Consider the following 18,102-nt stretch of genomic DNA (forward strand, 5'->3'; position numbering starts at 1 on the left):
AGTAACAGCAGCTTCAGAAAGGCCAGGCCACTCATACTGGTCCTGAAAACAGGGGGCCATAGTCCAGTCGCAGCAGATATCCTCTGGAGGCCCAGAAGGGCAAGGCAGGGATTATAGATAGCTTCAGCTTCTCTGGGCATAAGGGTCACCCCCAGGAAAACCTGCTCCAGAAAATCAGGCTTTAATGTACTTCTCTATCCTTCAAAAATGAACTGAGAGTAAATTCAATTTGTATTTCCAGTCTTAAGGGGGAAAAATTAAAACCGTGTCTAAACTCAACACATTTTACTTGAGCAGTCAAAATAAAAAAGAGCATGAGTTAATTTTGAAATATAGAGCAGAACCTGCACTAGTCATTAGTATAATAAATATATCATATAATTTGTAATACAGGTAATACTCACAAGATCTTTTTGTTTGTTTGTTTGTTTTTGAGACAAGATTACCACCTGCATAGTCCGGCTGTTCCAGAACTCTCTATGTAAACAAGGCTGGCCTCAGAACTCTGCCTGCCTCTGCCTCCCAGAGTAGTGGGATTAAAGGTGTGTACCACCACACCCAATTTACTATTAAATTCTTAGTTCAAGTGTGTAGGGCAATGATTTTTATTTAACCCCCATAATGAAAACAGATAACAAAAAGTAAACTTGCTTTTCATTAGGAAAAGTTGCCACATTTGCTTACACTAACACTACCCAACAGAACCATGTGTGCTACATATACTTTAAATCTTGATAGTCACATTAAAATAACAGAGGGAGATCAACCCAGTGTATGTCATGTCTTGTCATCTCAATGTGACAGCTCTAGGACACCCTACCCATGCACAGGTCCTAGTGTGCTCTCTGAGCTAAGCCCTCTGCAGTCTCAAGTGTGTGTATAGTGCAAATCTCAGTTTAGACTCCTTCATGTTTCCAACTAGTGGTGCCACAGCGGACAACACAGGTTCCGACATACTTGCTTTAGAGTTTTCAGTTCCGTCAATGTTAACAAAATTGCTAGGGTTGCATTGGCTGCTTCCCAACTGTTTTAACTGTACTTAAACAGAGTATCATGTTAGGTGCGTGGCTAAGGTCCAACTTCCATAGGAAGAATAGTGTGTTTGTTCCTGCCTTGACACCCATTTATCATGACACACAGGAGCAGAGTAACTGTTACCTTTTGATCTGGCCTCAGGCTGTAATAATATGTAACAAGCAATAGGATAAACAGTATAAAATATATATGTATATTTTAAAATTTTGTATCATTTTTGAATTTTTCCATCTCAGAAGAATGAGAAAGAAAATTTACCATGTAACTTTAAAGGGAGAAATCAAAAGCAGATGGATCTCCTGGGTATGGCCAGAACACAGAAATTAAAAAATAAATGAAAGAAAGAAAAAGCCAACTAAAACCCATAAAGTGGTAACAAGAAAAATAAATGAAGCCTTCTGGACATACATATTGTTAATTCAGTTTTAAGTACAGTAGAAAACATTTCATGTCATCATTATCTATCAATCTTACTGAAAATCATATAGGCCCACTTAGCATTCTTCAAAGAAAATCTTTTGACCATACTTAGAAATAAATAATTTCTCTTCAAGTGAAATCAAAAGCCAAAGCAATGGTCAAGAAACCAGAGCCTCGGTCTTGTGTCCGAGGAAGAGAAGAGTGCGCATCTGCCCACACTCCAGCCTGTCCTGAGGGATCCACCTGAGAAAAGGAAGGAGAGCAGCTCTGGCACAAGTCAACACACACGGCAGCCAACACAGAGCTGCCTCGTAGCTGGTGGCAGTGAGTGAAGAGAGTGGGAGGTCCCCTCAATAGTGGGATGAACACAGGAGAATGTTCTTGGGCACGGGCTGCTGCTAGCACAGTCTACCAGCTCAAGATCCTGGGAGCCATCACTCAGGGTTCTGCTGAAGAGTCCGTGAGACACCAGGGTGGAAATAAAAATCAGACTCACGGTGGACACGCTCTGTTATGTTTACTTTTGACTTCTACTTCTCATTAAGAACCTGCTTTTCCTCTAAAAAGATGCTTTAAAGAACCTACAAGGAGAGTAATACTGTAGTTTATTATTTAAATGAGACATTTTGAGGAAGACAGGGGTATTACAGATAGCTGTTAAGATAACAGGAATAAACTTGGGCTAATCTAAAACAAATCATCAGTCTACCTAAATTACCTCACGATTATCTCAATACCCTGCTGTTACTAGTGAAGTCTGAGACTCTTGAAAGCTATGTACAACTCACACTTTTCTAGATTCCTTTTGGGGAAATGAGCTCTTTTGTAGGGTCAGGAGTATTCTCATATTTGATTTATACATTTTTAAAAGGCAAAGACTATTTTTGTTTCAATTGCTCAGAATTTTTAGACACAGCTGCTTTTATAGAGAAAAGAATAAAATGACAATCAATTCACACAGAGTAAGAAATAGTGTTACAGCCTATTATTCTTTGCATAATTCAAAGGACAGGCAAAGCAAAAGGTAACAGTGAAACAGGAGGCAATCAGTGCTTTGTAGAGCACAACAGACCCTCCAGGAAGTGCTAGAGAGGGTGAGCAGAGGGTGCAGAGACCATTGCTCACCACCTTTCCAAATTAACTCACTCTAAAGAAGACAGCTTGGAGATGTAGCCCACTGGCCAAGTGCTTCAGGGGGGAAGGTCCTGGCCTCCAGACCCAGCATAGGTAGCAGAGGGTATTTTTCTCCTCTAGCATAATTTGGTTAAACAGTAATTTACATGTCACTATCACTTATCTCAGACTTATTTATGACTACATTTTTTTCATTACTACCTAAAAATTTTAAGAAAGCTAATTTCTGCATAGAAAACACTCTGTTTAAAAGCCAGGGCAGGGCAATTGCTAAAACCACAGTACCACAATAAAGTCTTTCTGAAATTTTATAATCAACTCCAAATATATAAAAGAAATGAGAAACCAGGTGTTACAGTGCATGCCTTTTATCCCAGCGTGCTGGGAGGCAGAGACAGGTGGATCTCAGTGAGTTCAAGGCTAGCCTGGTCTACATAGAGAATTTTCTAGGACAGCCAGGGCTACATAGCGAAGCCCTGTCTCAACAAAACAAAACAAAAAAAAAATCCAAAAACCTAAAACAAAACAAACAGAAAAAAGAAAGGAAAAGTTTATTCTTTCTTTTAGGTGGATCCCAAAGGAGACATTAGGAGTCTGACTCCACAATCACATTTTTGAAAGCTTTGGAGTGGGGTTCAAAGGTCCCATCCAGGGTTTTCCCAGCCCTGATGCAGGACCAGGGTGATTCTGAATTCTCTGCTTCACTCTGGATACACCTGCCAGTTAGCAGTGTCTATACTGCCACTGCCAAAGACAGCAAGTGAAGACACTACTTAGAGCTACTGAGGCAACACACAGCTCTAGAGTCCTCAGGGGATAAAAGGCAGGCGGGTGCAATTATTTTAAAATTAAATTACTCGGGAGAGGTAACTGGTTAAGGTGAGATTAAATATTGGTAGCAGGTGAATCCTGAAGTCATCGAAAAGCCTTTAGAAAGATCAATTTCCCTTGCTTCACAAGATTTCAATCCTTTTTTTCTGTGAGGAGCAGTTCCTTAGTGCCTGGGCACTTGCACTGGCCTTCCGAGTGGGATAGCTTAACAAAGGTTATGTGAAGTACACACAACTTAAACCCACAAATGTCTCAGTTAACTACTTTGGATAACCAGTGTGATCAAGGACCACCCTTACTGACCTCACTTTCACCTTCATTCATGTGCTCCAACCTCAAGGCCATGGGTCCTTTCCCACTTGTAGCTAAATGCTTAATAAAAATAAATGTTCAGAAGTACGAGCATCACAAGTTTTATGGGTTAGTGAACAGACTCTAAGACACTTACCAGGTTAAATGCTGGAGGAAGGTCTGTATAGACATATTAATCTTTTTTTCTGTTTGTTTTAACTGAAAGCTGGAAGCTTAAAGTATAGTTATCTCTTTAACAATGAATAAATACCAGTCATCCGACACTATATTCGGGAGGCAAGAATACTGAGGCTTCGGAACAGTGTGCATGTGTGCGTCTGTGCAGGTGGGCGGGAGGTGAGGGCTAGCAACTACTAAAGCACAGGCATCTGCAGTGGACTGAAAAGGTAAATGTTAACTCATTTACTGCATTCAGCTTTTCCTTAAATTAGATCTTAGGACTTCAATCATGGCCAAGAGCTATTTTGAAAGAGGCAGATATGACCAAATAAAAATTAGTTTTAAATTCACTCTTCAACAAGGAAAACAATTGAGACAGAAATGTAAGCCCTACACAGAACACGGTAGAAACTAGATAAAGCTGCTTTCAAAGCAATACTACTCTCATTAGTAAATATAACACCTAACTTTGTGAGCCTGGAGCGGCTGCACCCTGAAGCTCACTTATTTATTGGGCTGTGACTCCAGGAGACAGAGCACCTCACTACTATGGGAGGAGACTTGACAAAATTTATTCCAAAGAGAACAGGTGAGTTGGCTGAGTGAGAGAAAGCCCTCACGGCTTTCTTCTCAGCACATCTAGGCATTTACTTCCCAAGCTGACTTGTTTCCTCTTTTAAGGCAGCCCAGGCTGGTTGAGGAACCTGCCTTCTGTCCTTGGAACTGCTTCACTCCTCTCTAATTTCTCTCAATGTCAACAGCCTCTTTCTGGAGACCCTAACCCAAGGAGGACACTTGGTAGACTTGTGCAGCGTGGGCCCCAATTCTGTGCCCTGCTCCAATGAAACAAGTCTTAGGGGAGCTGCATGAGATGCAGACACAGGGCTTACCTTGGAGCCGCGCTCATTAAAGATTATTTCCACATCTAGGATCTTGCCAAACTGCTGCAGAGACAAAAACAGAAACATTTATTTAAGGTTAGCCTTAAAGCTAACAAAGCCTCTCTTACGAAGGGGTCAGCTTTTTTCTTCTTTGAACTAGTGCTCATTTAACTCCAAGTTCCACCTCTCAGGAGACCTAAAGTAAGCTTCTGAAAGCCACACTGCCGGGGGCAGGGCCAGTGGTTCTTTCATTCCCTCAGGCCATCCACGTCTACCAGTTGAAGCCACTGTCTGGGGACCAAGTCAGTGTGGCCAAGGCCTGGTCCTTTTTATTTATTTATATATATATATATATATATTTATTTTGGTTTTTCGAGATAGGGTTTCTCTGTAAACTCACTCTGTAGACCAGGCTGGCCTCGAACTCAGAAATCCGCCTGCCTCTGCCTCCCAAGTGCTGGGATTAAAGGCATGTGCCACCACCGCCCGGCTGCCTGGTCCCTTTCTAACTACTGTCTTATTTTATTGTCTCGATTGTAAAAAACATTCTATCTTACCAAGCAGAATGGGTACATTGTCAGGGAGGTCGGCTACTGTCCCACCTCCCTTAAAAATTGTACAAAATTCAGGTAATATAAACAAAATGGAAAAAGAAAACAGAAAATAGAGATCAACCACGGCTGCCTATGCTTTATACAGACATGGCACCAGATGCATGCCACACACTGCTCTTGTCTTTTGAAACTGTGGATGACTGACCCCAATAATTTCTATATGTGACACAACATTATGTCACACTTAAAACATTTGGACATAAAGGGATGATTCCACTTATTTGCCATTTTAATAGTTCTGTAACAGATATCAGGAATATTTCTAAGTACCAATCTGTTCAATAATTATTTAAATATCTCAGAGCTAAAAGATACAAAGCCAATAGGCTCTATGCTCACGTACACCCACATAGGGGCTATGCCTGGAGGAGGTGCTAGTGGGACAACCTGCTAGGCCACAGCCTGAGAGGGAGGCCGTGGGTTTCTCCTTGGCAGCACTGCATCTGACCTGTCCCCCATTAGCTGCTTCATTTGAATTTCAAACCAAATTATAAGGTTTGGAGGTTGGAGGAAAAAAAGCTCTGAAAAATAGAAAAACATAACCCAGAAATGCTGTTTTCATACTAAATTGTCAGTGTCTCAATCAGTAAGACATACTCAGATTCCATGCCTAGCTTCCAAGAACTAACACGGAGTGTTAGCATTTTCAAACCCTTTTCTATTGCAGTACCCCCCCGCCCCCCCAACTCAGGTCTCTTGAAGTCCTAGCCTGGCTGCCCTGGAACTTGCTCTGTAGACCAGGTTGTCCTTGAACTCAGAGATCTGCTGCTTCTGCCTCTCTGGCTCTGAGACTGAAGGCACACACCACCACAGCCTCGCCTCCCTTGCATTCTTGTAACATCTTTTATATAGAGGTTGTGTTATTTGTGTGTGTGTGTTTATGTGTGTGCATGCATGCCCACAGCTGTGGGGGTGCCCCTGAGGACCAGAAGACAGTGTTAGAACTCTTGGGCCTGGAGTCATGGGTGGTTGCTGGGAACTGCACTCTAGATCTCTGTAACAGCAGCATGTGCTCTAACAGCTGGGTCATTTCCCCAGCTCTTTCAGAGAAATTTTTTTTGGATCAAGGTCTGCCCTCTTTTTATGGTTAAGAAGAACAGGGCTGATGTATGTGTGGTGGAAGTTCACAGAGCTAACGGTGCAGTGTGGATTCCTGCTCTTTCCCAGGGTTACTGTTTAAGGATGGGCATCAACCACGTGGAAGAAAAGAGACACCTAGATGTCTTTCAAAAAGAAAAGAAAATTCCCACTTTATGCTTTAGGAAAAGGTATGAGCCATTTTGGGGACTCACTGAAAGGCCTAGGCAGTTCTTGGGAGGCCACTATCCCTTTGGCTTAGGAGAAACCTGCCTGCCATTTTCCACACTCAAGACCAGGTCTCTGCTTCTCTGATGGTCAGAAGAACAGCAAGCAACCCATTCTCTCAGAACACGCCTTCACCCACAAGAGCTCAGCCCTGTACTGTCCTTTCTTTATACTGCTCTCTTCTCTCCGAAGATGGAATACAGCCTGCACCATGCTATGTGGTGCAGCTCTTTAAGTACCCCAAGATTATACCTCAAGTCTGACCTTTTCTTTAGTGGCAAAAGTATATCCAGGTACTCAGCTGTGACAGACTTGGCTCTGAGCCATGCCACCGTGAGGTGGCATGACCAATACAGAGCAGGGCATCTGTTCTGACAGAGCAGTCAGCTGTCCTTATGAAATGTTTAGGGAACTATTGACTATTTCTTGTCCCAGGTCAAGTTAATTGCCAAAATAAAATAGACAGCAACACACAGGCTTAAAAAAAATTAACAACTATTCACCTTCAGCAACATGAATTCGTGCTATTATAGTTTTGCGTTTGATGGTGATTTGGGGAGGATATAACAGCTGAAGGAGCTCATGGTTAGGGAACCAGTGCTCCACAGCATATTGTAGATGCTGGCCTTGACACTACTGAGGGAGGAAGGAATGGAAAACAAAGCCCTGGGTATGACCTGCTTTTACAGTTGTTGCTTCATTTTCTTCTAAACACTCAAGTTAGAGATTTTTTAGATATAAATTTAATCTCATATCAACTTCAAATCAAGGTTTAAAAAGAGATGACATGAATCTCCTAAGGTCCTAAGTAACTAGGATTTGATCCTGGGCTCTTTAAAATCTCATTCCCTATCTGCCTCATTTAAAAGGAGCCACCTGCAAACCTGAATTACCTGCACTGCATATGTCCCGAGACAGTACAGAGGTAGAGAGCTGCATTCATCATCCTCAACAAGAGAAATAAGGAGAACAGTGAGGGTGGAAGGTGGTGACGGATCAGGAGAATGTCACTGTACTGAGAAACACACAGAATCCTGTGGGGACCTTGTACAGTGCACAGGTTCACACTGCACTCGGTCAGCTAAATCACACCTGGGCTGGGCAGTACTCTTGAGGCTCCCCAGAGGATTTCCAATGCACCTACAGGTTTAGGAATCATGCTATAAAAGACTGGATGTTTGCTTTTCTAGTGAAACCAAGAATATTACCAGCATGTTTACTAAGGTTGGTGTGTGAGGAAGGTAGCCATCTCAGTGGATGTCACGTCTTAAACAAGAACCACCTCAGTCCTAGACAAATGCTGCATGTAGCTTGTGTGTCTATGTGACAACTAGAAGTGCAAATGTCTGCGGCAGGTAAGGTGACTATGAAAGGTTTCCATACAGATAACAACAGTGATTCAAGGCTCTCTCTTAACTTCCTTACGGTTTTACCCTGAAGTCCTAATGACTAGTAGTACCTCTGGTGAATTAAATTGTTTTAGTTAAATCCATAAAAAGATATCAGAGACTTACCCCAAACATCTGCCGGAGGTCAGGGTCTCGGAAGCGGAAGGGAATATTAGAGACATGTAGTCGCTTGGGTGTGGATTTACTCTCTGAATTTTCACTACTTTGTGTCTGTGACTGTTGTCCGTCTGTCTGTGCTCCACCTTCTGTCTGCTAAAGAAATAAGAAACACAAGGAACATTGAAAACCTGCAATGATCTCCTAAGATGATGTGAGTGTATGTCTGCCCCACTGCAGTGACTGTGGAGCAGATCTGCAAGCAAACACTGGTAACTGTCCTTTTAGAGGAGGAAGGCACAGAGGTGCCATTGATATTCAAATGCTTCTAGTCTGCAAACAAAATTTGGGTCTTCTGATTATTTTTAGTACATTAGCAAAATGAGGTGCAGGTAGTGGCCCTCTGTGGTTTGCTGAAGCACACATAGAGATGTAAAAATAGTTCTTGTCTCAGGCTCTGAGGAGAGCCTGCTATTTTGAGACCTCTCTGTTTTGAAAACAAAGCATCCTTTGTGGTTGGTTGAAGAGACCACTGAATCACCTCAGACTCTTAAGGAAACCAATAAGGCAGAACTTTAACCCTCTCTTCTACTCCTCTTATTGGTTTTAGAGTTTATTATGCTGCTGTCAAAAGTACTGCAACAATATTACTTATGAATGCAGGAAAACATACAGATGACAGTCTATTTGCCTAAAAATCGAGGCAGCTTGTTATTTTGAATTCATCTTTATTTTCATCTCTCTCTGACTCAATTCTAGATGCTTCTGGTATTAGGGACCCTCATGTTTCCACTCTAAGGCTTTATGGGACCCTGGCTATTAGACAACACACTGGTCTGTTTGTTTCCATGGTGACAGAGCATCCTTTTCGTTTAAATCTTACTATGTCTTTTTGAGCATATGCACAGGGTTGGGTATGCAGTGCGACCTATAGGCCTGTTGCCAAGGCAACAGTCACCACATACCCAGAGTTCAATAGGCCTACCTTTTACCTGTGACTACTTCACCACCTGTGTTAGGATTCTAAGCTCCACCCCACAATTACCTAGCAACAGCCATGGATGCCCCTCCCCATAGTTGCCTGGCAATTGCCAGGTAGACCAGCCCCACTATAAAAGGGGCTGCTTGCCCCTCCTCCCTCCCTCCCTCCCTCCCTCCCTCCCTCCCTCTCTCCCTCTCTTCTCTTCTCTTCTCTTCTCTTCTCTTCTCTTCTCTTCTCTTCTCTTCTCTTCTCTTCTCTTCTCTCTCTCTCTCTCTCTCTCTCTCTCTCTCTCTCTCTCTCTCTCTCTCTCTCTCTCTCCTCTTGCCTCTTGGCACTCTCTCCTCTCTGCCCCTCTTCCCTCTCTCCATGTGGTCACGGCCAGCCTCCACTTCTCTACTCTCTCTCTGCCTCTCTGCCTCCACTACCCCATCTCTCTCTGCCCTGAATAAACTCTATTCTATATCATGTCTGTGTGTGTCTAGTCCCTCAGGGGATGGGGTACCTGGGCATGGGCCCACCTAGGTACCCCCTTCCCCACGGTGCCTTATATCATTCTCTAAACCTCTCTCTCTTTTTATGAACCCAACATTTGGTGCCAAAACCCGGGAACAATGACCTGTATATGTATTTGAATAGCGCCTCCCTTTTTCCCTTTTTCTTTACTGCTACTGCGGCTGAGTCCCTGCACAGTGCTGCACTGCACAGGCAGCCCAAGCCTCTCTGCCTCCACTACCCCATCTCTCTCTGCCCTGAATAAACTTTATTCTATATCATGTCTGTGTGTGTCTGGTCCCTCAGGGGATGGGGTACCTGGGCATGGGCCCACCTAGGTACCCCCTTCAAACTTAACACATCTGATTTATTTTTTTCCCACACAAAGTTCTCTAAGTTCCTAAGTTGATAAACACTATTTGATAGGCATTTACATTTTATAGATACATTCCTTGTTGTCCTCATCTGGTAATTTAGCCTTATATTTTTATCATTCCATATATAGTGCATGCCAACCCTGACAGTTAGAGCTGATTAAAACAGCATGCTCTTAAGGACTGATAGCTACTCTTGTCTGACTTGAGGCAGGCTGAGTGTAGTGATTCTTCTGGGCACATGGGAAGGCTCTTGGCTTGTACTTAGGCTGAAGATTTGGGTTCAAATGTTAGCAGCCACACTGAAATGAAATCAATGACTTAAATATAAAGGATAATCAAGAATTAACTTAGAATGAACATTTGCTTTTTAGTATTAATCTAAAGATGGCAGCTTTATAATTCATTTCCTATGGGCCTTGCAGGTACCTTAAATGTGTAATGGCTTATATGACATAAAAAATAGAAAAAAGGGATGGGCTACATACAGACCAATGCTTTGCAAAAGTTTAAGGCTTTCAGCTGCCAACAAGGCAGACTAAAAACAAACTCCATGCAAAGATGAAATAGCACCATGGGTACCAGCACACAGTCAAAGCAAGAAGCATCAATCATAACTAAAGTGTATTCAAGCACTTTTCCATTTGTCTCTTTTTTCTCACAGCTGGATCACAGAAACTTCTTCAAACCTTAAAAGCACCAGATTTAATCTTCAGAAAGCCAGTGCACCATACAAAATTAAAAGATTGTTCTACAAGCTCTAAGCCAGTTTCACATATGACTTACATGTGCTGCCCATGTAACCTGTCATGGTGCATGCACACTGGCAGGGTAAATAGGGAGCAATGCTTACTTCAGAGGCTGCTGATGGAGGCTTTTAGCTGTTGTTCTTGAGGGCTCTTTTCTGTCTTAAAGACTAAACTTTAGAAGGTAGCTACAGTGGCTGATTTTGCAGTCTGCAGTGAACACTTACTATTAACTCTAGAAAAAAGTGACAGCCATTTCCAGAATTTTTAAGTCTTTTAAGGCTATGGTGGTGGTGGTACAGGCTTTTAATTCTAGTACTCACAAGGAAGAGGCAGGTAGATTTCTGAGTTTGAGGTCTTCCTGGTCTAGAGAGTGAGACCCTGTTTCAAATACATCAAGCAAGCAAGCAAGCAACTAAATAAACAACCAAATAAACAAATATTTAACATCAGTAAAAATATACAATTCAGGGGCTAGAGAGATTCCTCAGTGGTTAAGAGAACTTGTTGCTCTTGCAGAAGATCTGAGTTTGGTTCCCAGCACCCACATGATGGCTCTCAACCCTCTGTAACTCCATGTCCAGGACTCCATGTCCAGGGATTCCGGCACTGGCTCTCTTCTGGCCTCTGCAGGTGCCAGGTATACTTACAGTCACGCAGGGAGACACTCAAGAACTGACGTTACAGACAGGGCTGTAGGAATCATCATCAGAAAACATACTCACAAAGCTATGAAATCACAGTAAGAAGCAGGGCCCACTCTAGTCCTCACCAGAGTTGTCACTGTGCTAGCTTGCATACCCGCCTGCCCTTCCTTTAGGTATCCCAATGCATAAATAAACAGAATTTATCTGAGTTGCTGCTTGCTAACATTAATGTTCCTGTGAGCATCTCATCCTGCCTTTTGGTACTGGTTGCATACACACACAGGAATGGTCCAGTAAGAATGATGACATGTGCACATTCAACCTTAGTAATACCACCCAGTCAAGGAGGCTCTCCCATGCTGAGCTCTCCCTGCTTGGGCATATGCTGCAGGTCCATGCAACACAATTGTTGGAGCTATTTTGGTGGGAAATGATAGCTCCACAGTGAAGCTTTTCATACATTTCTGGGACATAAGTAATTTCCTGTGAGATACCTATACAAATCCTTGGTTATTTTCAATTGGGATGTTGTCTTTTGCTTATAATTGTAGGTGTTCTTTAGAAAACAAGTAACAAGCCCATAAATATATGTGCTGCAATGATTCCATGATTATTTCACTTACTGTGTGAATAGTGTGTACATGCTGTGTATGGGGCTGCACTTGTCCATCTCACCAGTCATCTCAACACTGGCCTTCAGGCAGAAGGCTCTTGTATCCTGGGAAAGGGCTTCAGATTGTCTTTTCTCTCTCCTTATACCACTTGGTCCCCCCTTTCTCTCCTCTTACATGATTTTACTGAAAAACAGAAAGTTCCTACAGGATAACTGTCAATTTCTGGAATGCATATAGGATGTCAGACCTGACATAAGTTTACTAGCTGTCAGATGCTAGCTAAGTATTTTAATGCAAAGTTTCAATAACCTTACATAGTAGATAATTTTTTTCTTAACAAACATAGCAGGTGCTATTTTAATTCTCATTTTCCTGATAAGGAGTCTGAGGAACAAAAGACTAAGCGAATGAGCAGTCAAAGCAGATCTCCAGAGTTAGTATGAGGTGTAACTGAGCAATTCAGGAGAAGCCCAGACAAGCCAGATTGAATCAGCGTGGTGAGGCATTTTGGACCAGAACATCAGAGTTGAACCAGCCAGCTAGAGATCAGAATGAGCTAGGTAGGGATGAGCTTATTCATCAGTAAGTCTCAGAGGCTGAAAATATTCTAGACCTAGATAAGATTGCATGGAGTCTAGAAGCTTCCAGGACTAGGTCTTGGTTAGCAGACAGAGACAGGAAGCCTCCAAGATGACAATTACATCAGTTGAATCAAAGGTACTTTTACAGAGCTTCAGTCACTGGCACTACAGAATAACATATAGTTGTCGTGTAGGAACTTTCTGTTTTTTAGTAAAATCATATAAGAAGAGAGGGAAGGGGGTCCCAGGAGGTCTAAGGAGAGAGGAAAGAATCTGAAGCCCTTTCCTAGGATGCCTGTAGCATTCCCTTGGAAGATCTCATGGCTTTATGAAAAGCCATGGTTTATGGTTCCTATGTTTTCAGCGGGCAGAGGGGTCAAGGTTTCATACCGGTCCTTTCCACAGGGCTTTTACAGCCACTGCTGGCAGCACGATGGAAAGGAACCGGTTCTGGAAGTGCAGGATTCAGTACAGGCCCAAGGGGTGGTTTTCAAGTTGCTGAGGCAGCACCCAGCAGCTACCATATGTACTGCTTGTTCTTTACAGGGGTTTTCCTCAGGCTAGTCTTGAACTGCTGGGATCATGCAGTCCTCCTGCCTCAGCCTCCCACCCTGTTTGAAATCAGGTAATTATCAACAATTTGGGTAGATTCACAATCTGCAAAAAAACTGAACTGCTTTAACTTTTATATCATATTTCAAAACTCATATTATTCAAATCCAATTTTGAGTTAAGAATGTGATGTGATGGGATGTGTATGTGTGTGCTATGGTGCCTCCTTTACAAGTCCAGGATTGGACTCATTAGGCATACATAGCAAGTGCCATCTCAGCTTTGTGATGAGTTTAATGCCAAAGTAAAACCAATTGGAAAGATCACAGTCTTTAAATGCAGGTAAATTATAACTTTCGATGCATCTACGAATGTACACATGAACACACTGAAAAGCACAAAGCAGCATGCCTCTAAGAACAGAACTGCAGTACCAGACATCAGCTGGCACTCTGTGGGAAATCTGGCGACACTAAGCAAAATACAGTCTTGGGGTTCTGGCTTTCTAAGAGGTGAACCCACTTTCTCCAGCCTTGCATGTCTCACATACATCACCCATTTACCCAGCCCCCCCCCCCCCCTTGGAGTAATACAAGGTCTTGCTATTGATCGGGCTGGCCTTAAACTCACAAACCTGTTTCTACCTCTAAAACACTGTTATTTCTGCAATGCATTATCATGTACCCATTTTATGTTAAAATCAAGTTTAGAAAATATTGTTTTGCTTTGTTTTTTGAGACAGGGTTTCTCTGTGTAGCCCTGGCTGTCCTGGAACTCAGAAATCTGCCTGCCTCTGCCTCCCAAGTGCTGGGACTACAGGCATGCGCCACCACCGCCCGGCGGAAAATACTGTTTTATCAGAATGGATTTTAGGACACAAAATGATGATGGATTACTAACTTGCACTGATATGTCAGTGTCTTAGTCAGGGTTACTATTGCTGTAATGAAACACAATGACCAAAAGCAATGTGAAGAACAAAGGGTTTATTTCACTCACGATTCCATAAAATATAGTGGGTCTTAACCTTCCTAATGCTGTGACCCCTTAATACAGTTCTTTATGTGGTGGTGACCCCCAACCACAACACTATTTCATTGCTACTTCATAACTATAACTTTGTTACTGTTATGAACTGTGATGTAAATATCTGATATGCAGATGTCTTAGGTGACCCCTGTGAAAGAGTTGAGAGCTACTTATATTACAGTTCACCATTTAACGAAGTAGGGTAGGAACCTGGCGGCAGGCGCTGATGCACAGGCCATGCAGGGGTGCTGTCTACTGACTTACTTACCACCGTTTGCTCAGCCAGCTTTTTTATACAACCCAGGACCACAAGTCCTCTTCTCAGATGACTCCAGCTTGTGTCAAGTTGACATAACTAGCCAGAACAGTCAGAGACTCATATACAATATCACATACAAACAGTACTTTAGACAACGTGCTGAGTGCTGTTCTACCCCACACATCACAATATCATTGTGAGAGTAACTTCTCCAGTGAATCCAGTTACCCTCCAAGGAGGGACCATTACCTATGCTGCTGGGTGAGCATTAGTTACAATGTTTCTCAGTCAACCCTACGCTGATAAATCTTTTTAAAAGTCCCTAAATATTCATTATAGTTTTTTATCACCCCTGTGATATGTGAGATGTGGAAGAATGGGTTGGTAAGCCCCACAGCATTGCTGTTTCTAGTAATTTCTTGGCTGGGTCTCTGTAAGTGGTAGGGACAGGCAAGTGAGGCAATCACAGTGTGCCCAGCAGAGCAGGAGGTGTGGAGACAATTCTAATAACTATGTGCCACAATAGTATCTTGGATCCTACCTGGTCCAAAGACATTTTTTCTATTGTCTGATTGTAGCATTCTGTGGCAACTCTTGATTTTCAAACTAGGAAATGGATACCCTACTTACCCACACTGAGACAGCCAGACTACTCAGATGCATCAGAACTTGGAATGTGAAAGATATAAAACATTCTTTTCATGAGTACACTGATAAAGGATGTGGGTATTTTATGGAAACAATATAGTCTACCTATTTTTTTAGTTTTTGAGCAGACAAAACTCAGGGGTGCCTGAGAACTGAAAGTCTCTAATGATAGACCAGGTAAGACCAGGAACATGCTAATGACAGCTATGCTGCAGGCTGAAGGTAAGAGGACCGATCCACATAAAACATCAAAGAACTGAAGCATCTCAGCCAGCTGGTAAGTGCTACATGCTGGCCGTACTGATAGCAGGCCAACGAGGCACCATGAAGACTTATCAGATAAAGGCAAGTCCAAGTGTTGTTAAGTCAATTATGAGAAAGTGGCTTTGATCCCAGAGAAATGGTACACAGCAAAGCAAAGGCTCCATGAGGATGGAGGGCAACAAGAGGGGGGTCTGAGCTCCTGTCAGCTGGAGGTATGTGCAGAGGCCTGCCCACAAGAGACATGGCTAATGTATGAAGAAATGCTCTGAAGCCATTTCCTCGGTGTTCTTCCTTTAGCTCACTAACAACTCTGTGCAATGCCCTTATCCATCAGAAAATCAAACTCCAAATTTACACTGACACGGGGAAATGGGCCTGACTTCCAGGCCCACTATAGCTGAGTCTCTACCAAGCTCACACTGAGCATGGCTGCTTCAGAAGAGCCTTGCCCTCACCAAATACCCTATACTCAGAACACCATGCTGCGATTCTAAGCATGTACCAAGTTTTATCATCAACAGAAAGCTTCGATATACATTCTTACTCCTACTCTCTATTTTTTATGGCCAGGTCTACCTGTGCAGTTCAGACTGGTCTCCAACCTGATTTTCCTGAGTCCATGTCTCAAGGGCTGGGATTACAAGGACTGCACCACAAGCCTGGTCCCTTTCAACTTTACGTTACAAAGTATATCCCGTGGAGCTATACCCATTAGTATTTACCATTATGAGAAATATTTTAAAACAAATTTATATAGAAGTCACAAGCTTAATGTTAACAATAATTTTTATGAAAAAGTAACTATTTTCCAAAGCAACACTTAAAGTATTAGTGATCTCCACAACATGAGCATTTGTTCTGTTTAATTTATTCTGACTGCTGAGACTATTCCTCTTGGAAACTATGAGTTATCATTGGATAATGAATGTACCCACACTTGACAAGCGGTGGTTTCTTGTTGGTGATGGCTCCGGGGCCTCTCTCACACAGACACTAAAGAGGTAAATAGTCGAGCTTACATCCTCAGCAGCCGTCTCTGGAAAGTAATGGCAATGCCAAACCAAGCCAATAAACTTTTCATTGCTGACTGGACAGTCAAGTATCTTGTGTGCATCTTTCACTCGAGCATAATTTTGTAATATTTAATATTTGTAAATGGTGAAAATTGTTGGTTTGCTGACTAGGCAGTATTTAATTTCTTTCATTCATTCATTCATTCATTCATTCATTCATTCATTCATTCATATATATATTTATGTTTTCAAGAAAGAGTTTCTCTATGTAGCCCTGACTGTACTGGAAGTAGCTCTGTAGAGCTGGCCTCAAACTCACAGAGTTCTGCCCTCCCTGCCTCCTGAGTGGCGGGACTAAAGGCGTGTGCCCCCACTGGACATTTCACTACATTACACCTAATCCCCCATCACCCTATTTGCTAATATCTGTACTGATCCCATTGGGAAATTCTTCAAAGTACAGCCAGAGATCCCTAATGACAGGCACACAGAGTGTGGGGCAATTTGATTGCTGTGCAAACATCAAAGCTAGATACAACAGCCCACTGCATACTTAGGTTTTAGAGCAGTGGCTCAACCTTCCTAATGCTGCGACCCTTTAATATAGTTCCTCATGTTGTGGTGACCCCCAACCATAAAATTATTTTCATTGCTGTTTCATTACTGTAATTTTGCTACTTTTATGAATCATAATGTAAATATGATAAGCAGATGGTCTCAGGTAACCCCCATGAAAAGGTTATTCACTGGATCCCCAGAGGGAGGGGTTGTGACCCACAGGTTGAGAACCTGATAGCAGAAGCTGGCCAGGGCTCCTGACCCTCAGGCCTTGGGACTCCATTTCTAAAGAACTGGAATAAAAACATATGTCACTATGGCCAGGTATATTTTTAAAACTCTTGTAATAACATTTAACTTTAAAAACAAGCATGGTACAGCTATATAAAACATTTTCTTTTTATCTGCAATGATTAATGTCAACTTGATACAACCTAGAGTCACCTGGAAAGGAGGTGTTGTCTTAAGTTAACTGATGTGGAAGACCCAGCCAGTTAGGTGTAGGTGACATCATTTCCTGCCAGGACCCTGAATTGTAGAAGAGTGAAGAAAGTGAGCTGAGCACAAGCAGGCAAGTATGTATACGTGCACTTCTCTCTGTTCTTGACTGGATATGATGTGGGCTAGCTAATTAAAATTCCTGCTTTGGCTTTCCCACACTGATAAACTATAACCTGGAACTATATCTCAAAATATACCCTCTTTCCTAAGTTGCTTTTGGTCAAGGTGTTTAACCACAGAAAATAAACTAAGATAATAATATCCTTATTCAATACTTTACTTATACTTAAAAAATTTAGTTTTTTATTACATTTCAAACTTATTTATTAAAACCTAAGGTATAAGGGCTAGAGAACTGGCTCAGTGATAAGAGCACTACTGGCTGCTTTTCCAGAGAACCTGGGTTCAATTCCCAGCATCTACATGGTGGTTCACAAATGTCTGCAACTCTAGTTCCAAGGGAACTGATACCCTCTTCTGGCCTTCATGGGCATTAAGCACATATGTGGTACACTGACATAAGTGCAGGCAAACACTTATACACATAAAAAAAAAATGAAAGAAAAACCTAAGACACAGACAACACACATCATTGCTTGGCCAACCCAGAATCAGGACATTGACATCTCCCCATCCTATCCTGCTA

The 18,102-nt window shown here is 42.3% G+C and overlaps 1 protein-coding gene across 8 annotated transcripts in view; it reads right to left on the bottom strand.

Moving 5' to 3' along the window:
• Rbfox2 (RNA binding fox-1 homolog 2) overlaps positions 1 to 18,102 on the bottom strand; it is a 240,760-nt gene that overhangs the window by 30,104 nt on the left and 192,554 nt on the right. For 5 of the 8 annotated variants that reach the window (XM_052160906.1, XM_052160905.1, XM_052160902.1 and 2 more), the window contains 2 exons: positions 8,206 to 8,352; positions 4,782 to 4,835 (listed from right to left, as the gene is read on the bottom strand). In XM_052160906.1, the coding sequence (XP_052016866.1) occupies positions 4,782 to 4,835; positions 8,206 to 8,352 (201 nt within the window). The remainder of the gene's footprint in view (positions 1 to 4,781; positions 4,836 to 8,205; positions 8,353 to 18,102) is intronic. The other 3 variants (XM_052160907.1, XM_052160903.1, XM_052160901.1) reach the window with 1 other exon arrangement.

Source organism: Apodemus sylvaticus, chromosome 17, assembly GCF_947179515.1.
Source record: "Apodemus sylvaticus chromosome 17, mApoSyl1.1, whole genome shotgun sequence".
Lineage (NCBI taxonomy): Eukaryota > Metazoa > Chordata > Mammalia > Rodentia > Muridae > Apodemus > Apodemus sylvaticus.